The sequence below is a fragment of the Lathamus discolor genome, chromosome 5 (genome assembly GCF_037157495.1).
Source record: "Lathamus discolor isolate bLatDis1 chromosome 5, bLatDis1.hap1, whole genome shotgun sequence".
NCBI classification, from domain to species: Eukaryota; Metazoa; Chordata; class Aves; order Psittaciformes; family Psittacidae; genus Lathamus; species Lathamus discolor.
The window spans coordinates 63,406,926-63,427,336 of NC_088888.1; the positions used below are offsets into that span (position 1 = coordinate 63,406,926).

At 38.5% G+C, this 20,411-nt stretch overlaps 1 protein-coding gene across 2 annotated transcripts in view; it reads left to right on the forward strand.

Annotated features, from left to right (window-relative positions):
- REV3L (REV3 like, DNA directed polymerase zeta catalytic subunit) overlaps window positions 1-20,411 on the forward strand; it is a 122,740-nt gene that overhangs the window by 81,788 nt on the left and 20,541 nt on the right. For both annotated transcript variants that reach the window (XM_065681065.1, XM_065681064.1), the window contains exons 14-19: window positions 199-1,181; window positions 1,769-1,851; window positions 3,618-3,743; window positions 5,266-5,458; window positions 7,821-7,932; window positions 17,171-17,286. In XM_065681065.1, coding sequence (XP_065537137.1) covers window positions 199-1,181; window positions 1,769-1,851; window positions 3,618-3,743; window positions 5,266-5,458; window positions 7,821-7,932; window positions 17,171-17,286 — 1,613 coding nt within the window. The remainder of the gene's footprint in view (window positions 1-198; window positions 1,182-1,768; window positions 1,852-3,617; window positions 3,744-5,265; window positions 5,459-7,820; window positions 7,933-17,170; window positions 17,287-20,411) is intronic.

Genomic DNA, 20,411 nt, shown 5'->3' on the forward strand with positions numbered 1-20,411 from the left:
TTATTGCTTCATATTACTGCAGTAAGTGGGAATGTGTCTGCTTGGCTTGTAAAAGGAAGACACTGCCCACAGGAATTGCACAGTGTGAAAACTAGTTAGCAAGATTTTGCCTGTATATCATCTCTAGGACTGGTTTCCTCTAAATTACCTGTAATGCAATTGAGAGTAAAACAGTAACTCAAACTATTTTCTTCACAGGGAGATTGGAGGACGGCTTCTCACAGTGGAAACTAGGCTTCCAAATGACCTGCTTGAATTTGAGGGAGACTTCTCATTAGAAGGTCTACGGCTCTGGAAGACTGCATTTTCAGCAATGACAGAAAGCCCTAGACCAGGGTCTCCTCCTCGTTATGGTCACTCTACTGTTAATAAAAAAGAAAGTAATAGCCATAAATTTAGCGAAGACAAAAAAATAGTCATAATGCCATGCAAGTGTGCTCCAAGCCAACAGCAAGTTCAGATATGGCTTCATGCCAAAGAAGAGTATGAACATTTCAAGAAATTGCCTAAAACTCATCCTGCTGAGCTGGCAAAGGCAGCTGAGAATTTCAGCTCTGTAGTATTGTCTGAAGAGAAATCTATAGAAGTGGTAAAAGCAGCTAAAGATTTTAATTTATCGAGCCTGGAAGATGAAAGACCTATTTTGCTTGCAAAGAATACTGCTGCTGCTGTGGCAGAAAATACAAAAGCACAAACCAAGGAAACCTGTGATAAGTCTATAATCACTATAGGAACTTCTGTAAATACTAAAAATTACATGGACTCTAATAAAACTCCATCTGAAAGCAAGACACTTGTTAATTCAACACTAGAACATGATAAGGAGGAGGAGGAGGAAGATTATTATGTCAATTACAGTTCACCAGATTCTCCAGTACTTCCTCCTTGGCAACAAGTAGCATCTCCAGATCCCAAGCAGTCCAAATTAGAAGACACAGAGTGGAAAAGTCAGGATATTATTTTGTCATCTGTGGAAGGAAATGATGTAGTACCTGTGGGAAGTGCCCAAAACTCTCCATCCACCCACGAGGACGTTAGGACATCCTGTGTCACATCTCCATTTCCAGTTAATGAAGATCCTGGAAATTCTGAATCTGTTTGCCTACATAGTACTCCTATTGTGCAGAGGAAAAATCAAGATAGAGTGCCTGAAGTTCTTGGGTTTACTCCTTTATCTACAGGTAAATTGATTGAGTGATTCTAATGATACAGAAATCTGAATAGGACATTGTATTTCTTTTGACATAATGAGAAGAAAATTATGTCTCTACAAAAATAAGTTTAAAACTAGTTTTGGAAAGAAAAAGACCTTTGCATTATTGTTAAAGTTAACTACTGAGTTATGAAAAAAGTGTAGAAGCAGAACACCCTTTTGCTTTGTCATGGTCTCTAGTATCTGAACTCTGAAGTGCTGGTTAAAAATTAAAATATCTCTTATTTGGGGGATTTTGAAATCTTTCTTTTTACATTGCTTGCATTTTTTCAAACGTAGTCTAAATGTAGAGTGTGAATAACATTGCAGTGTTAAGATGGTAGTCATGTGAGGCTTGGTAACTCACTGGCCTTGTATTACATGTTCCTAAGTGTCCATAGATACCAAATTGAAATAGTTTTGCTTTGGATTGGACAGAGAATAAAGTTGTATTTGTTTTAATATAACGTTTGTTTATAATGTTAACCAAATGCCTTTGGTTGTTTCTAAAATGTTGTTTAAGGTGTAGGCAGTATTAATGAGGCTAAGCAGTTTTGCACTCACGTATGTTTACAGAACCAAAAGCCCAGAAACTGAGCCACAAGAGGGGAAATAATACTGGTGGTCTTCGCAGAGTACTTCTAACCACACAAATGAAGGTAAATTAAGATTTTATGTACAGATACATTTTTATTATGCCACACATACAAATTTCCATTCTCTTTCTCCTATGTTGTTTTGTTGTTTTTTTCTTTTGCTGTCAAGATCTTGAAAATGCGTTTGAAGTGGTAGGGTGCAGTTGCTGTAGCATCAGTGTACACTCAGAGCTAGGATGAGTTGCAGGGTGGCGAAGCCGGATATCATAGAATCATAGAATCATAGAATAGTTAGGGTTGGAAAGGACCTCAAGATCATCTAGTTCCAACCCCCCTGCCATGGGCAGGGACACCTCTCACTAAACCATCCCACACAAGGCTTCATCCAACCTGGCCTTGAACACCGCCAGTGATGGAGCACTCACAATCTCCCTGGGCAGCCGATTCCAGTGTCTCACCACCCTAACAGGAAAGAATTTCCTCCTTATATCCAATCTAAACTTCCCCTGTTTAAGTTTTAACCCATTACCCCTTGTCCTGTCACTACAGTCCCTGACGAAGAGTCCCTCCCCAGCATCCCTATAGGCCCCCTTCAGGTACTGGAAGGCTGCTATGAGGTCTCCGCACAGCCTTCTCTTCTCCAGGCTGAAAAGCCCCAACTTCCTCAGCCTGTCTTCATATGGGAGGTGCTCCAGTCCCCTGATCATCCTCGTGGCCCTCCTCTGGACCTGTTCCAGCAGTTCCATGTCCTTTTTATGTTGAGGACACCAGAACTGCACACAATACTGCAGCTGATGTCTCAGAAGAGCAGAGTAGAGGGGCAGGATCACCTCCTTCGACCTGCTGGTCACGCTCCTTTTGATGCAGCCCAGGATACGGTTGGCTCTCTGGGCTGCAAGCGCACACTGCCGGCTCATGTTCGTTTTCTCATCGACCAGCACCCCCAAGTCCTTCTCTGCAGGGCTGCTCTGAATCTCTTCTCATATCGTAAATATGTTTTATGCTTTACGGTAGTGAAGTACTAAAGAGACTGTAAGGAGAATGTTTTGCTCTTTTAGCTACATCCTTTTTAAGTTCTGTTGGGATTTCCCTTCTATATAGCTTTTATAGGGGTTTTTTTATATACCTTTTATATTTTTATTTTCCCTTTTCTACATACACATAGACATGTGTATTTATGTGTCTCTGTGTGTATTAGTTTTCAGACAATATTCTAAGCATTTTCTGAAAACAGCATAGACAGTGAATAGCACTGATACGCTGGCAGAGTAGAGAGGGAATGGATTGCATAAAATGGTCAGGCTCACATGTTTTCCCTTAACAATATTTCTGTTTCCCACATTGGAAAAGGAATGGTAGGCAAGGTGCATTATGAAAATGACCCAATAGTCTTTTCATTTGTTCTCAGTAGTCACTCAGTTCAGGTGGGTACTTAAGTGTACCTTTAATTCAGTGCCTTGAAGTGGTGACTGAAACGGAGGTTTTTGATGAATTGTTGCTCAAGAGGGAATAGAGATTTGCTGGTTCCTCTGTCCTCAGGCTTCTAAGCAAGCCAATATGTGTGGATTTTTGTGGGGTTTTCAAACTGTCTATTGCTTTAATATGAGGTTTCATTAAAATTATTCCTAAAAGGCAGAAGGTTACAGCTGTTGTTTCCTTGTTGAAAAATTACATTAGGAGATAGTGAAAGCCATTTTTAGTAACTGTACCATATTATTTACATTTTCATTGATAAATTTGTTTTGAATATTGCATCTGAATGTAGCAACCTGTAGTTTTTTCAGTATTACACTATACCTTTCTTCTTTCCCTTCTCTCCCCCCAATAAGAATCAGTTTGCTGCCCTTGGTGCTCCAAAGAAAGACACTTCTCAGATTGAAGGACCATCTTTAAATAATACTTACGGTTTTAAAGTCACTGTGGAAAACCTGCAGGAAGCCAAATCCTTGCATGAGGTAATTGACATGTTATTTTATAAAATGATAGTTAATCAGACCAGTTTTGTAATGGCAGAATTTAAAAATCTTTTTCTCCTTGGTCCCTGCCTGACATAATCAGTGTGTGATGGCTGCAGCTTTAAGTCCTCTACTAGTTTAAGCTTGATCTCCAAGTGCCTTTATTTAGTAGGATTGACTTAAATTTCACAGCATTTTTGTTGAGAAGGTGGTAAATTTTCCTTTCAAAAAAATACAAATATGGGGAAATGAGAAGGAAGAACTAGTAAGGTTTGTATAAAAACATTACTGAAAAAACTAGCTGACCAAAATTTTCATGGATTGTTTCCTTAAGGAACAAGGCATCTGACATTAGTCAGGCCCGCCTGGTATCTCTACATGCTACCTTCTGAACCTGTTGGCCAGTTTCTACTACATCTAACAGACTGGTACATGCCTCAATGAGTATCTCTACATATTTCATGTAGATCAGTGGTTGGTCTGGGAAGATAGATCCAAATTGATGCTGGAGAAAGAGATTCAATGTAATATAGTACTGCTGTGTTTGGCTGCTAGCTGGCCAGCCAGCATGTATGTGCTCCCAAACAGTCACCACATCCGTGGCTTGGGATTAGCTGTTGACCAATTTACAGATGAGATGGGGAGATAGCAGTTTTATGCACTGACTTGATGACATAGGAGAAGCCACAAGAATCTGATGATTTTGCAGGAAATGGAGATAGAGCTCAGTAATAAAATTTCATTTCAGTGATGGCTGTAGTGATTTAGAATGCAAATCTAGAGGAAATCTGATTGCCCCCAGGGCACTTTGTTTACTCAGAAGTATTTGTAACTTCTTCCTTTTCATCCTTCCAATTTTCCCATTAGTCCACATTATCAACTATATTATGCAAGACAATAGAACACCAACATAGTGCTGACACAATATTAAATACTACAGTATTTATTATAGACACAAAAGTGTATAATATGTAGGGCTTAGCATTTTCTTAATGCCAACCATTCTTCAAAAAGCTGTGGCAACATGATGTGGAAGTTAATTAATGCCAGTGAAGGGAAAGATAGGTATTCTTCATATCTACCTGTAAGTGACTTAGCCTTCAAGCTAGTTTGCATGTCTTAGGTGAGGGAGGGAAAGGAAGATAAAGACCAACAGTGATTCTTATTCTTGATCGGTCTGGAAACTTAATTCAGCTCAATATGCAAAGCTGTTTGAAAACATTATAGGAATTTGCAATTGTTGAACATTTCTGTTTGTATTTTCTGCTTTTAGTAGAAGAAGATCATATTCAGAAACAAATACTCAATTGTGTATAAAAGTATAATTAATCTTTTTTTTGTAAGGTAATGCTTTTTGCAAAAAAGTGAGATCCAGAGGCGCATGTTTAATAACTTAATTTTCTGGGGTGACCTCTTTGTTACAGTATAGTGTGACCATATAATTGTCTGCTAATAATGTCCTATTAAATTTTTTTAAGAAAGCTCCAAAGCACACTAACTTACTGTATTTATTTTTTGGTAGGTCCAGCACCTTACCCTCATCAGTATGGAGTTACATGCTCGAACTAGACGAGATTTGGAACCAGACCCAGAGTTTGATCCCATCTGTGCTTTATTCTATTGCATCTCTTCAGACACAGCACTGCCAAACACTGATAAAAAAGAAATCACTGGTGCTATAGTGATTGATGCAGACAGGACACTCTCAAGCCAAGGTTCTTATTTCTTTTTTCTTAACATATTTTACAGAAATACTTATTTCATAGTAATCAAACAGTAGCAAGCAAAATATAATCGAGTATCTATATTACTATGTAGCTCATTTAATTTTGTCTTGTTGACTGTTGGATGAATGGCCATATTAAACATACAGTTTTCCTGCTTATATTTTTAAAGAACTATTGCATGGGCTGTAAACCACAAATAACATACATATGTGCAAAATATCTGTGTTTGCCTACTTGTGGACAAGCTCCTGCAGTGTTCTAAAAGTATAAAGAGGAAAACCTGCCTTCAGTTTCCTACTCAAGTTGCTGGATAGCTGCAAGTAGAAAATGTTAAAAGCAAGACAGTATGTTTTATATTTTACTTAAGGGTTATTTTTGTGGTTTTATCTGATCCTTTTAGGATCTAAACAGGGGCCCTTATTCTATTGTACCTTTTTGGCTTTGTTTAGACCAGTGATACTCAACCTGTGGCTCTAGAGCCGGATGTGGCTCTTCATGGCCCTACAGGCGGCTCTCGCAATGTAGGCGTCTGATCGGCGCTCCACTCTATCAGGCAGCGCGGGGAGCACTGAGCAAATGGACCAGCAGTGTGGGAGTCGCTGAAGTTCCCCCTCCCATAGGGGGAAAGAAAAGGAGCTGCTGGGATCCCCCCACAGGTAAGAGTAGAGATCACCTCCCACCCAGCAGCCGTGGGGCAGAATGGGGAAAAACTCGCCCTTTTGCCCCTTCTACCCCTCCACCCCACTCCTTCCTAGCAGCCAGAAGGGGTTGAAGACAGAATGCTGCTGGGAGAGAGGATGCTGATGTGTCATGTCGTGATGTATCAATATGTGATGATGTTGAGGCGGCATCATCACACATTGAAGTGTCATGATGGAAGAAAAATCACACTGATGATACTTGATTTTTATGGTGCTCTACAACTCCATTTAATAAAGAAGTGGCTCTCCAGCTGTTAAAGGTTGAGTACCACTGGTTTAGGCTAGTAAAAGTAAAAACCAACCATACAAAATACCCAAAACCAAAAATCCTCTTTCATTCAGGGTTTCTTTGGCATTGTGAATGTGTATTAAACCACAAAATACTGTCTAAAATCCAGGCATAGACAAAACCTACCAAAAATAAATTCAGCATTAAGGCAACAGTTCCTTCTTTTAACCACTTTATTTTTCAAAGTATTGTAGATACTCTATCATGTTAAGCTAAGTTCTTATTACTCTCAGTGAAGTTTTTTGTGGTATTATATGCTTGTTACTATCTTTCTAAGTGAGACTTTCCACAGTATAGCCACTATGGCTCCCTAGGTGTGTGCCGCTGATAAAAAGCTCTCTGTAAAGAGGTCCAGTAATATTTTTAAAAGCCAGAGGTTCTGATCTGGGTTTGTTAGTGAAAGAAAGTGACATGTTTAAATGTTATTGTGCCATTCCTTCCTTTAATTGATGTGTGCTGTTAATATTTTCTTGGTTAGAACTTTTGAGTTCCCTGTGGAGTGACTTGACATTGAGAAACACCTTTTTTTTCCCCGTTTTGTATTAATATTGCTTTGTAAGTTAAAGTACTCATTTTAATTTATTTCTGAAAGCACACTTTTTTAATTACCAAGCTCTTAAGAATGAAAATAGAATGCCTTTTAAAAACACCAGATTGTTGCCTTAATCAGAGATATTACTATCTGTCGCATAAAGAAAATGAAAACACGCAATATGTGTTGCATATTAGTAAAGAAGGGTTTTTTTATATGGAAGGCAAATGCTGAGTTCCTGCATGCACACAAATTTAGCTATTGTTCACACATTTATGAACGTAGACACTCTTAACATGCCCTAAGTGAGTAGTTGCTCATGTTTCTATTGCTATTAGTAACTTAACAGAATTTTTTTAAGAAATGTACTGGAAAAAGAACTATGCTATTGCTGTGTAGCATTTTCATTCTTCAAAGCATTTTGCAAAGCAGGGCTCTCAGCTAGCAATTAAAGTATGTATTTTGCATGAAAACTGTGGTCCTGCAACATTTCGTATTCAAAAATAATTTTCTAATAGCTGGACTCTTGTACCTGGAAAATGGTGACATTTCTCTTGAATCAAATTTATATCAGAGAATTTGTGCAAGATTACCACTATGGCAGAATTTTACAAAGTGAAAAAGCCAAACTTTTCCACCCAAGAGGAACAAGACAAGTCCATGAAATTAATTGTGGTAATCGTTAGCGTTAAAGATAAAAATAGGTTGCATTCCATGCTTCTTTTCAGTTGTATGTTTTATTCTAAAGCAATACTGTTGGCTGAAGTAATGGATGAATGAATGAATGACTTCTAAATTGTAATGATGGTTTTTTACTTTATTTTCTAGGGAGCAGAGACCAAGCCCCCTTGCTCACAAGATCTGGAGTTACAGGACTAGAAGTCAGTTACGCTACTGATGAAAGAACTCTTTTCCAGGAAGTAGTGAATATTGTAAAAAGGTAGCATATCTGTACGTTCTGCTTTTATTTTTCAGGCTTGGTACAGCAGATTTAGTTCCTTCAACCCTTGCCAGTCTCTCAAATACTGGTTTTTGTTGGTGTTGTTGTTGTTGTTTCCCTCAAAGGCTTATTTCTAGAGTGGACAAGCATGGTGGTCTTTCAAATAAAAATACTTTTTGCTTTTCCTTTTCTCTGACAGCAAGAACATTCAGATCCTCCTAAGCAGCTGAGTTACAGTCTTGAAACTAATCAGCCATATAAGTAATCTTCTTTAACATATAACCTTTTCTGTTAATCCCAGAATTCATTACACATCTCTTTGAAACTTTAAGGGTAGTAAATAGTAACAATGCTGAGAACTATAGAAAACCCCTCAGATGGGAAGAATTTTTCTAGGGACTCTGAGGCAAGACAGAGAAAACCCTACATGGTACTGAAACTACTGTTGACAGATTTAAATAACCAGTAGTTGAAAAATCAGTTTCTTTCATTAGTTTTGTCTTCTCTGAATGGAAATCGCCTGCTCCATCAGACTTGGAAAACTGCTGGTTTCCCCCCATCTCCACCAAGGCTGGGAAGCCTGTTTGGTAGCCCTCTCAGCTGGTGAGTAGGTGGAACCACAGACGTCTCTCCAGGCCCTACTGTCAGAGGTGCAAAGCTGTAAAACTGCAAGGAAAAATAAACAGATTTAAACTCTGAGTCACCCTGCTGAGTGGTGATAGAGGCACAAGAAAAAATGTGTACTAGGCAGAGTACATTTGCAATTCTTTCTCTCTCCAACCAGAAAACCTCTGATGAGAAAGGCATTGACCAAGCCCATGAAGCCAGAATACAAAAAGAGTTGCTGAATGCAACCAACACAGGGTGGGTCCTGACAGAGCAGCAGATCCCTGTTCAGAAAAGACAAAATTCAGGTAAGGAACATAATTTTATTTTTCTCTTTCTTGGAAATCTAGTGCTCCATCAAACTTAGGAAAATTACTGAGAATGAGAAACTGCCAATAAATGAAGAATTCTCCCAGTTATTTGGAAGTTTAAAAAGTAATAGTACCTAAAGAGTAAAAAAGAACTCAGCAGTTAGAATATGTATTTATCACTGAAGAACAGAAGTCGTCTACATCTGTACATATTGAAGGCATTATGGAATGAAAAAAAGCATGCAATTTTTATAGTACTTAAAGGGAATGTACCAACCACCAGGTTGCTGTCTGAGAAATCTCTTCTTAAGAGATCTTCTCTTTCAGCACTGTGCTAGCGTGCCTGCAAAGATTTAGTTAACTTGTATTCCTGAAAGATAAAAGATTTGATCTATTAACGGAGAGGCAGACTGCTGTCATCATCTTAGTCTACTTCCTTCCCCCCTCTATGCAATACTACTTAATGAATCAGACTTCTGCTGAACTCTCAACAAACATATTTTTAAAACTTCGACCACATCTACAGTTTGCTGTGCTTTTCTCCCTTTATTTTCTGTAACCTCAGCAAAAGAGAATAAGACATTTTCCTGGCGTAAATGTTTTATATTAAGCAAAAAAACAAGTGTCTGTATCCAGAGCAGCTTTAACTGAAGGAAAAATACTGTAAAACTACTTGAGTAAAAAGTAGTGGACCACAGGGTTTTTTTTCTCAGTGGGAAATGAACAAGCAAACAGCTTTAATGAAAACTTCCAGCAAGAGGAATTATTTTTTAAACAATGTTTTGTTGCTGGTCTTAGTTTTATTTTTCCCAGCACAAGCTAGGTACTCCAGTGTTGTGGTAGGCGCATATAATGGTAGGTCTGTTAAGTGAGAGAAAGAAAACAATTAGGCAGTGTTCAAGAAGCATTACCACTTCAGGCTCATGGAACAAAACTCAAAATCACCTTAATTTATTAGCAGAGAACCGTGTCAGTATCTTATATACTGATGTATTATCAGGCCAGAGGATAATAGGTTCTTGTGACCAAATAGCATACGCAGCATGACTGCAACTTGATTTTGGTTCATATTCTTGGCATCTTTGGCTGTTAGAGGGAAGGGTGAAAGAGTGAAATTCCAAATTCCTAGCACAATGAATGACATAGTATCTATTCAGTCTTGATCATCAATACCAGGAATAGACTTCATTAGCTTTGTTGGTGCTCTGAAAAAGGGGTACCTCAACTGTGGGAGGAATTCTTATACAGTCCAATTGAAGAATTCTTGTTCCCATTGCTAATCATTCTCTTAGTAGTTGGCCTAATTCTTGCTTTTATTTTATCAGTCTGTTTTTCCATCAGAAATCCGCGTTTTGTCTTTGAACAAATGACCCAGAGTATGTATGCAGATAGTCTTTATAACGTGCTGGCTGATTTGAGGGACACAGATGCTGAAGCAAAGAGTGATGAGGTTTTAATGCTTGCTGGTGTTTTATTCTTGGGCTGCACCACTAGCGTTTTGTCACTGTGTTTCCCAAAGCTAACTTTTTATAGCAGAGCTAAATTTGCTCTGTTACATGTTCACTGAGTATTGCTCCAAAAAGTTCAGTGGAATTCATGATCTGAAGCTGAATTCAGTTATACCTTCACTGTGAAGTTGTTCAGCATGTGTTAGATCTGAATGACCACAGTAAGTTTAACATGTGTTTCCATGTAGACGTCTGTAAAGTAAATACCAGGTTAAACGTTCTTCTGTGAAATTAGTAGATGTTGTCTCTGATTAACTGTGGGCAGTTGGCAAATGAAAATAAGTCATCTTCAGGTCTGTAGACCAGAAGAAGACCTGGCTGTTTCTCTGGAATTATGATCTGCGATTTCATCTATGATGAAAACTAGCACATTTGTCCAAATATTGAGGGGAATAAGCGCCTTTATTTCTAGGAAGTTATTACTGAGAGTAGTTCAGCTGTGAAATGAGGGTACTTGTGAGTACCATAATCTGTGTAGAGGCAGGTAAAAGAAAGCACATCATTGCAAAGAGAATTTGAGAATTCTCTTTAATTCTAAAAAGCATTGAAATCCTGAGCTCTTTGAGGGTTGAGAGGCAGGAGACAGTTTGAAAAGAAGAGCTACAGATTTATAACAAAGAAAAACGTAGTTACAGTGTTCTTGGTAGCTTGACAACCATCCTGGAGTTTGAGAGAAAACTTCACCTACATAGGTCAATTTTCCATTCTTCCATAAGCTGTCCTCTGGCTCAAAACTGGCATAAAGCAGCTGGGAAACAGCCTCCTTCACATCCTGTGCAGCCAGTGTGGATGATCTACAAGCACAGAGAGCCAAGTTGTAGGCTCTTTGGAGTTGTCATAGGGGAAATTGTTTTTTTTTCTCAAAATGGAGCTTGCACCTATATTGCTGTACTAAGGGATTGTGTCATGCTGTCTGAACAGCCTTCTTGAATAGACCCTCTCTGTATCGTAAGCTGTCAGCTGCAATGAGTTGAGAGGAAAACTGGAAGAATCTGTCTGCTTGAAAATGTAAAGTGAAACCACCCTTCTGTCTGAACCTAAAGGCAGAGAAAAGAGTAAATGCATTCACATCGCTCCATAAACCATTCACTGCAAAATGCAGGAAAGCTGGCACATTGTGGAGGGGGATAAGGAAGAGAATTTTACAAGAATGTTTGTCTTGGAGATTTAAAAAAAAACGGAAAACTAGAGATGTCCAAGCCTGATGGAGCAGTGGATTCCCATGAAAGAGAAATGAAATGTCTGGGCCTCTCCTACACTTTAAAGGCAAATTGTGCTATTCTTCTGTAAGTGCAAATACTACCAGAGAGCAGAAAAGGGATGGTCCTGCAGGCATGAGAGAGGCAAAATCTGGGGAATTCACGTGGAAAGGTAGAGTCCCCATCTTTGACACATAGAGGATGTGGAAACAGGACACGTTAGAAAAACAGTGGCAGATTTGCTGCTACTTGAAACTCACCAGCAACCCACAGCTCTTTGTCCCCATGGAAGTAGTTTCTGATAAAAGTACAAAAATGGTATACAATTGTAAGATTTTTTTCTAAAGACTGTGGGGATAAAACATCTGTAAACTTGTTGCTAATACTTATCATTTAAGTATTTTGTGTAATGTTTTTCTTGTAAAGTATGATGATAATTTTCTTCTTTTTTTGTATGCAATACATTATATTTGTTCTTTTCTAAATGGTCTAGCAGTGTTCCCTTTTTAAAGCTGAGATGTGTTAATCTAACCTTCTTTTTCCAGGCCACTGTTGTCATCTGTGTTTTCCTCTAGAAATCTTTACTTAATGTATCAACTGTATCAACTTTATGGATTTTTATTGTCGAAGCAAACTGGAAAAATGTTTTTGGAGATTTCAGTTATGTATTTGAGTCACCAAGAGTGCTGCTGCCTTGTCCAGTTACTGCTTTTGTCTGTATCATAGCTCTGGCCTAATTTTATTCCCTCCCCCCACCCCTTTTCTCTTAATTTTAGCTGGAAGAAACATAGCAGTCAGGAAAACCAGACACATAAATAGAAGGGATGGCAAACTGGGAGTTTTAGTTTTCATTCATGAAATTACCAAATGAGAAAGAGGAAGAGATGGCATAACAGCACATAACGACAGCTAGAAAGGAAAATAATCACATTTCTTCTCTCTGCAGCATGTATGAGTGGAATGCTAATGCTGTCGTCTTTAAATCCAGCCAGCATAAATTCTGCTTTTCATCTTTGCAGAGAGACTGGCAACAGCATGCAAAGCAGTATCAGTGCCCATCCTTTTAACAAAAGAGCACTATGTTAGCAGGCACATCTCTTATTCCTGTCATGTTAGTCCTACCCAGCAGCTTCCAAATCTCAGCATTGTAACTTACTAGTTTCTTGCAGGTGTAAAAGCTGGTCTCATACAATTTATTTTAATAGAACAGTTTAAACTGATGATGAAGGCCAACTCAATAGTATACTGTAAAAATTGTGAAAGGGAGGATGAAAAATATAAAACTTGTCATCTCTTTAGCTCACAGTCTGTCATCTTTGTGGTACCACATGAAAAGGGGAGAAAATGAAAGACAGACTTCGGTTGAGCTCAGATCAGGTAAACCTTAGGTTTACCTGTTCATTTTCCCATTTGGAATAATGTCAACTTTTGGCTCCAGGCATCTCTTCTTCTCTAATAACAAAAAGAAGACTGCAGGAGGTCTCAACAAATGATACGCTGGTCCACTGGTACAGCTGTACACAGGATTGGGCTGCAGGAGAGAGCAATTCTGCTGCATAAATTGAGATAGAGTTGATTAGAAAGGAAATAAGAAGCAGGAAACAGCAGCGCCTCATGTTAGGTGCAAGAAGTATGATAGGTGTGTTAAACTTACTGTATAAGGTAGACCTTATGCACACAGGAGTTTGGGGTCCCAAGTTTTGCTCAGTAGAAGGGAGTTCTACTTGAATTTAATCTTGCTTTGTTTTTTCCGTCTAAGATAATTCAGAGATGCACTCAACCAAAAATTATTTTGATTGTAAAGTTAAAGAAATACCTAAGCATCCATACTTTGTTAATACTGGTTATAGTCCTTTGTGCATATACATTGTGAATGTATACAGGTAGGCATACAAAATACTGCAGTAAGTTACACTTGTATTTATCTGAGCCACTCAATTGCTGGAAGCGTGTTTATCATTTTTCATCCTTTCAGGAGCACACCACTTGGATCCAAGTTTTAAATAAGGGGAATTGAAACTAGGGGATTGTGTTTACTGAGAGTTTAGGGTAGCGTTTGAATTCACCATTTACTAGCTATTCTACCTTGATTTTCCATGTAGGTTACTTTGTGTGAGAGTTGTCTGACTCAAAGGACAAGGCATGACGGGTAAAACTTAATCAGGGGAAGTTTAGATTGGATATAAGGAGGATATTCTTTACTGTAAGGGTGGTGAGGCACTGGAATGGGTTGCCCAGGGAGGTTGTGAATGCTCCATCCCTGGCAGTGTTAAAGGCCAGGTTGGATGAAGCCTTGGGTGAGATGGTTTAGTGTGAGGTGTCCTTGCCCATGGCATGGGGGTTGGAACTAGATGACCTTAAGGTCCTTTCAACCCTAACTATTCTATGATTCTATGGAAGTTAGACATCTATTTTTAATTGTCATGTATGCTATATAGAAAGAATAGAATCTTATTCTGCAGGTGGTGGCTTATAATTTTAGGTAATAGTTCACCCAGAGGCCATTTTTCTTCAATGACAATAAGGAGACCAGCTTAGAAAACTTACAATGCCAAAATCAGTGGAATTGAGGCGCTTCCCTTTAATGCATGTGTAGTGTCTTGTTAGGAAGGAAGACCAGAGTAAGTAAGGCAGTGTAAGGTGATACCCTGTGACTCAGTAATATGCCATTATGGGCAATCCCTAATGGCCTGCACAAGCAAGATTGGGGTCAAAACTAGCGTGCTGATTTTTTTAATCTTTTGAGTGATCAGCTTTCAAATCTTCATCTGAATTTACATAAAAGTATGTTAAAATATGTAATATGTAACTTAGATACATGAATTTTCTTATAGAAATAAACTGTATCAGAAAACATCATAAACTAAAGTGGGTTTATGTCTTGTCCTATAAAACATCTTCCCATTTGAAGGATACGGTTCTTGAGATAGTATGCAGATTGTTTACCGAGGTCATTTTATGCATTAGCTTAAAAAGAGAATAGTGAGATTAACTCAAGAATTGATGAAATGTATTCAGACAAATGGGGGGACTTGCAGTAGTAATGTAATAGCCCATTAAAATTTGTTTAAGTAGGAAGTGAGGAAGTTTATATACTACTTGAACAAGGACAAACCCAAAGCAACTGTCCTTAATTGCAGGTGGTAGCTACTTAATACAGTTACAGCAACTTACTGCTTCAAACAGTACACTTGTTTCTGTTCAGAACAGGCTTAAAAGAGCATGCGTATTCCTGGCATAATGAATACTGGCTTATGTGCCACATAAGCAGTTCTTCAAGTTTATCATTCACGTTTGCATTTATCATGGAACCCATCTGTATAATGTCTTGCGCTGTGTAAAATCTACAAGTATTTGCCATTTCGAATTACATTAAATTGAGTTACATTTTCAAATCTGAACATAAATGACTACTTCCTTCGTTTTAAATAATCAGTAGTGTTTTGCAGTATGCCAGGACCGTGAGAGTTTAGCTGCAAGAATTAATGTGAAAATATGTTAATTTTTCTAACATTTATTCTACGACTGTTCTGCCTACAAAAGGCATTGTATAATGCCTTTTTATTTCAAAGCTTAGATGAAGCTGTTCATAATTTTGGAGCCTCAGTTGGCAATCGTTGAATGTTATGTGAGCAGCAAGTGGTCATAACTCTTTTTGATGCTGATTCTGGTTCTGGAAGGAACTGCATGCTAGCTTCATTTCGTTTGTCCATAAATTGTTCCAAGTAGCTTTGGGTTTGTACCACTAGTAGAATAGGATTCCAAAATGAGTTTACTATTTCCATTCCTGACGATCATTTCCTGTCTCCAAAAACAAAGAGTTGTTCGTTTGACATTAATAGCAGATGGCAAAATACCCACTAAATGCAAAGTGATAGTTCTTTTACTTTCTCTAGAATGCTAGAAATCAAAAGCTTACTTTAGAATCTTCTGCTTTAGCCAAAAATTGTATCAAACCCTTTCCTTAAAATGTATAAGTAGGTGGTAAAAGGGATTTTTGAAACTTCTGCTGACTGGTACAAAAGCCCAAATGGTAATAAAGAGGACAGCCATGCTGATTAAGAAGATTCAAGTACTTTTGTACTTATTTTTAATTAAAAGTTAGTGTCCATGGCAGAAGTATGGAGAAGCTCTTTTCTGGAGCTATTCTCAGAGTGGTTAGTTACTTCCAAGTGAGTTGTCATCTGCATTTGGACACACATGCAAGGAAAGCACTGTCATGATGAAGTCTGAAGCTTCATTTGTAATGTCTGTGATACAGCTCTGTCTTAGGATTCAGGAAAAGTTACTCTCCTGTGTCCAACAGTCAGGAAGTGTTGGCATCTTTTGATGCCTTTAATGATGCAAAAAGTACAGAGATCCTGTTCGTAAGCCAAGGCCCCTGCCTACTTCCATAAACTAAGGTCTACAAGTCTGCATCCTCTTGTGGGTCTGGCATAAACTGTGGTACAGGACCCTCAGCCTATTATCCTGTCCTCTACCTCTTGGCAGCTGCCCTTTTGTCATTTTGTATTGAATGCTGCCTGCCTGCTGGAGCTGCAAATCCCTTGACTGAGCTGCCCTTGAAAGAAGCATCTATTATTCCCAGTGAAGCTTCCTTTCTTTTTTACTGTAGAAATAACAGCTATCTGGTGCTACTTTGTCCAATCTCTTTCTGCCCAGCCCAAGAAAATCATTCTTGGGCTATTCAACAAGTGACCAAATCGTGACTTCTGATGTTAATAGTGCCTACTCAAAAGGTAGGCGATACAGGCTCTTCTGAACCAAGTCCCACCCATGCTTTGACTTTGAGGCCACCTTGTCTGTCCTTCTGTCTAGTCAACTCTTCTCAGTGGAAGATGGGCAGTGACTGTCAGAAGACAATTCCAACTTTTCTTTCAGCAGTACCTAAGCCAGTCAGATTTTGCACCTGGCATGAGATACAGCATAAAATGAGTTTTTCTTGTGTATCTTGCAGAAAGAAGGTTAAGTTAAAGGAAGAGGTATTTAAATAGAACTGGTAGATAGAGTCGCTTTTCTCCACCTTTCAGTTTTGACAGCTCTCACTTAACTGTGACTTGCAACTTCCCCAATTGTCACCATTTAGGACCAGAAGCCTCCTCTGATTAATATAAGCTACACTGCAGTATGTGTGGTACATTGTTGCCAGGCTACTTGAATGTTTTGCAAATAACTAATTCTACTCTATTTCATAAAGGAAAATAATACAACAAAGTTTGAAGACTGGACTATATTTGATTGCATCTGTCTTACGCTGGTAGCTATGTTTCAGTTTATGATTGATACAGACTGAATTCATCCGTAAAACCTGGTTAGACCTAATTTTGTTATTTAGAAATAGAAGCTAAATAAGAAAAATAAGAGAATTATATTTAAAAAAAATCCAATTAAAATACTCCTTCTAAAAGTTTTTCAGTTGAATGTTACTGAATATCCTAAAAGATTGTTTTAAATATTATCTCTTAGTCTAGATGCTGCTTTCATAGAAATCCCTTGTGGCTGCTTCTTTTCTTAAACCTGACATGATTAAAATGAAATCCTGTTTGTACACTGTTCATGGAAGGTATTTTCTTAAATAATACGAAACTCATTTTCCTTTCCTCCCCCTCTCTAGATATGACCCAGACATTTTGTTAGGCTATGAAGTCCAGATGCATTCCTGGGGTTATCTCTTTCAGAGGGCTGCTGCATTAAATGTTGATTTATGCCGGATGATTTCTCGTGTGCCAGGTAAGTTACTGTATAGGGGTTCAGTTCAGTTCTGTAGGAGCAAGTTGTAATCTATGAATAAATTAAAAAAATAGATGCAGAGTATTTCAGATGGACAAAACTGGTTTGGTTTTTTTTAGTACCAATGAGATTGAGGTTTACAGTGTGTTGTGAATTTTTAAATTCCTTGTGTATTCCACTTCAGGTTATGTCATGTATCCATGAATCGAAACTCATTTTCAATAGTTGCATGTGTTAAGGTTTTGATTCTTGGAGGTGTTTCTGCTACCAAACCTTTTATGGCTTCTTCTTGATTTCAGTTATATACATCATTCAGGGTACCTACCATAATCATTATTTGACATCTCTGTAGCTGGGATATGAGGACATAAAGATGCTCCTGAGCAGCAGTCATCCTGGTTAGCCTGTAATAAAATTCTTACTTTCAATAGCCAGTCTTGTACTGTGGGCAAATTTTACTGGCCCAAGTACTGATGCTTTCCTCCAACATTCAGAAAAAGACCTGTTTGGGCTCTTCTTGAAAACCTGTGGAGAGCTTAGTGTATACACTTAATCATTCAATAGCAGCTATCATCCTCCAATCCTAACCATTCTATGATTCTGAAGAATGCAGTTAGTGAGCAGCTAAATCAATGTGTTGCACCTGAGAAGAGTCAGGATGACCTTTATAAAATTAAATCTTTCAAAAATTTGTTGTAGCTCTTTGCAGTCATCAGGAAGATGTGGATGAGAGAGATTTTAAATTGATTTTAAAAATCAAAACAGTTGAAAAAGCCACTTCTGTCAGGGCTCTTGCCAAAGATCTATGCAGAAGCTAAATAGCCATGAAATAAGAAGTGCTTTCGTGTGATTTTCCTATTAAAAACTTGATCCCTGCTACTCTGTAATGATTGAAAAAGCAGATTAAATGTTAGGAATTACGGAGCAAGGAAAATATAAAACAGTGAACGTAAACGTAAAAATCCGTAGTGTGCTTACACCTTAAATACTGCTGATCTAGTCTCTTCATAATCTTTTCCCTATGAAAACGGGTATAGGAGAACCGGCAAAGAAGAGGGGGGTAACCCAGATGAGTCTAGTAATTTAATAAGTAAGGATTCCAGAAGAGATGTAACTGGATGAGGAAGGTAAAAGCCTGTGAAATCTTGAGTGACAAAAAGAGAAATATGGGTCGATTGTTCTTGGTCTTTTCCAATGCAAGAACCAGAAACCATCAACTGAAGCTAGCAATGGCAGCTACAGTGTAGGAATTGATTTTTCCTTGGCCCAAGATAGTGCAAATGCTTAAAATGTATGTTGCTTTAAGAAGAGAGAAATTCTTCCAAGATAAATCCATTGGGAACTACTATACATGTGAAAATAATGCCTGGAAGCTGCAATTGTTAGAAGTAGCAATAGCTGCTTCCCCCCTTCTTGAAGCATCTGCTTTTAGGTACTTGATAGAACATGATACTGAGTTAATTGCATCTTGTGCTTTCCCAGCATAGCAATAGCATCTTTTACTTTGGCATCCTGTGTGCCTGGCCAGGAGAACGTGATGTTTTAGAAGAGCTGTGTTCACACACTCCTTCCTTGAGGTTCGAATATTTATGCACTCTTTTGATGTCTTCAAAATCTTTTGATGCTTTTGATACCTGTGACCTGTTTAGAAAAGGTCTGAGTTAGAGAGACCTCCCAGGGACAAGAAAACATGAGAACAAATCTGCATCTGCAGTTTAAAGTTGTTGGTGAATTTTTAGATATTTAATATATGGAAACAGGAACACATGGCTGTCAAAGGTCACAAGTTTCCTTCTTCAACACAAAGGTCTCAAATTTGTTCTTCAGGAATAATAACTGATTGCATGAACCTTGTTATTAAATTCCCCATGGTGGCTCAAATTCAGATGATAGGCTGGTTGCAGCAATAATGCCTCTGGGTACAGTATTCTGAGGTGTTGAAGGATGCTCAGAAAACCTTTGGACCCCTTACACTTCAAGGTTTGCAATATCTTTGGTAAGAGGAATAGTAAGTGTTGCAGCCAAAGGTTTCTTAAATCTCCGAAGACCAGAAAGGTTTACTGCTCTACTGTAGAAGTATGGCTCAACAATCTCTTCAGTTTGGGACAGGTAACTGATGTGCCTCTGCTTTTGTTCTCAAAGGCTGAGTCACAGCTCTTGTCTTGCAGAACAGCTGTGTCTGCACTGTAGTTGATGCAGAATCAACTGTTAAATCAGCAAAGCTCTCTGTTGTACCCGTCCTCATGGCACAAGCTGTTGTTCAAGTTACTGAAATTGAGGTACCCATAAAGAGTTCCTCAGAGAAGGAAGGTTACTCCTAATGTATTACACAGTTGGGCTTCCTTCTGTATACTATGAAGTCCCACAAAATATGGTTCAGTTCTTGTGAAAGAAACCAGGGCTGTAGCCCTTAACTTCTTTGAACATAAATTTAAATTGGGCATGCAGAACATAGGTGTGATCTCCACAGCACTGATACTCATAGTCCACATATTTGTTTACTGGGTGGTAGATGTACACCCAGAAGTGGAATACACTTAAAATGCTTCTAAGAACTAGTGTTACTGTAAGGTAAGTAATTATTCTTTCATGACTGAACCGCAGGAGGATAAGGAAATGCTCACACCGATGAGATCCTACCAGAAGTGTGATGCCATAAGTGTAGGCTTGCATGCATGACCATAAACTACAAGTGTTTTGTGTTGCTTTGTGGCCTCTTTGTGCGTGATTTTGACCCCATTTCTGTTCCTCTTGCTTTTCCAACCCCTGTGCTTCATATTTCCTTTCCTTCACACGCTGTATTTTCAGAACAGGAAGTGCTGCTTCAAGTAGTATGCTCCTCTTTGCTCCTGTTGAAATAAAGATGGAAGGTACTTTTCCTTCCCTTTCACATGATTTCAACTTAACAAAAAGAAAGCTGGACTTCTCTCTGGTTCTGCTTTATTGGCTGGCTGCTGCTGCCTCTGCCATTTACATACATAAGTCGTTAGGACACACCACATGAGAAGTGTGTACTGTGCCTGTGTGTAGTGACATTTTTTGTGTGTGGCTCCTGTTCCTTCCTTTGCATCACGGCTCAAAAATTAGGGAGTGGCTAACAGGATGAGAGGAGATTGCTTTCTATT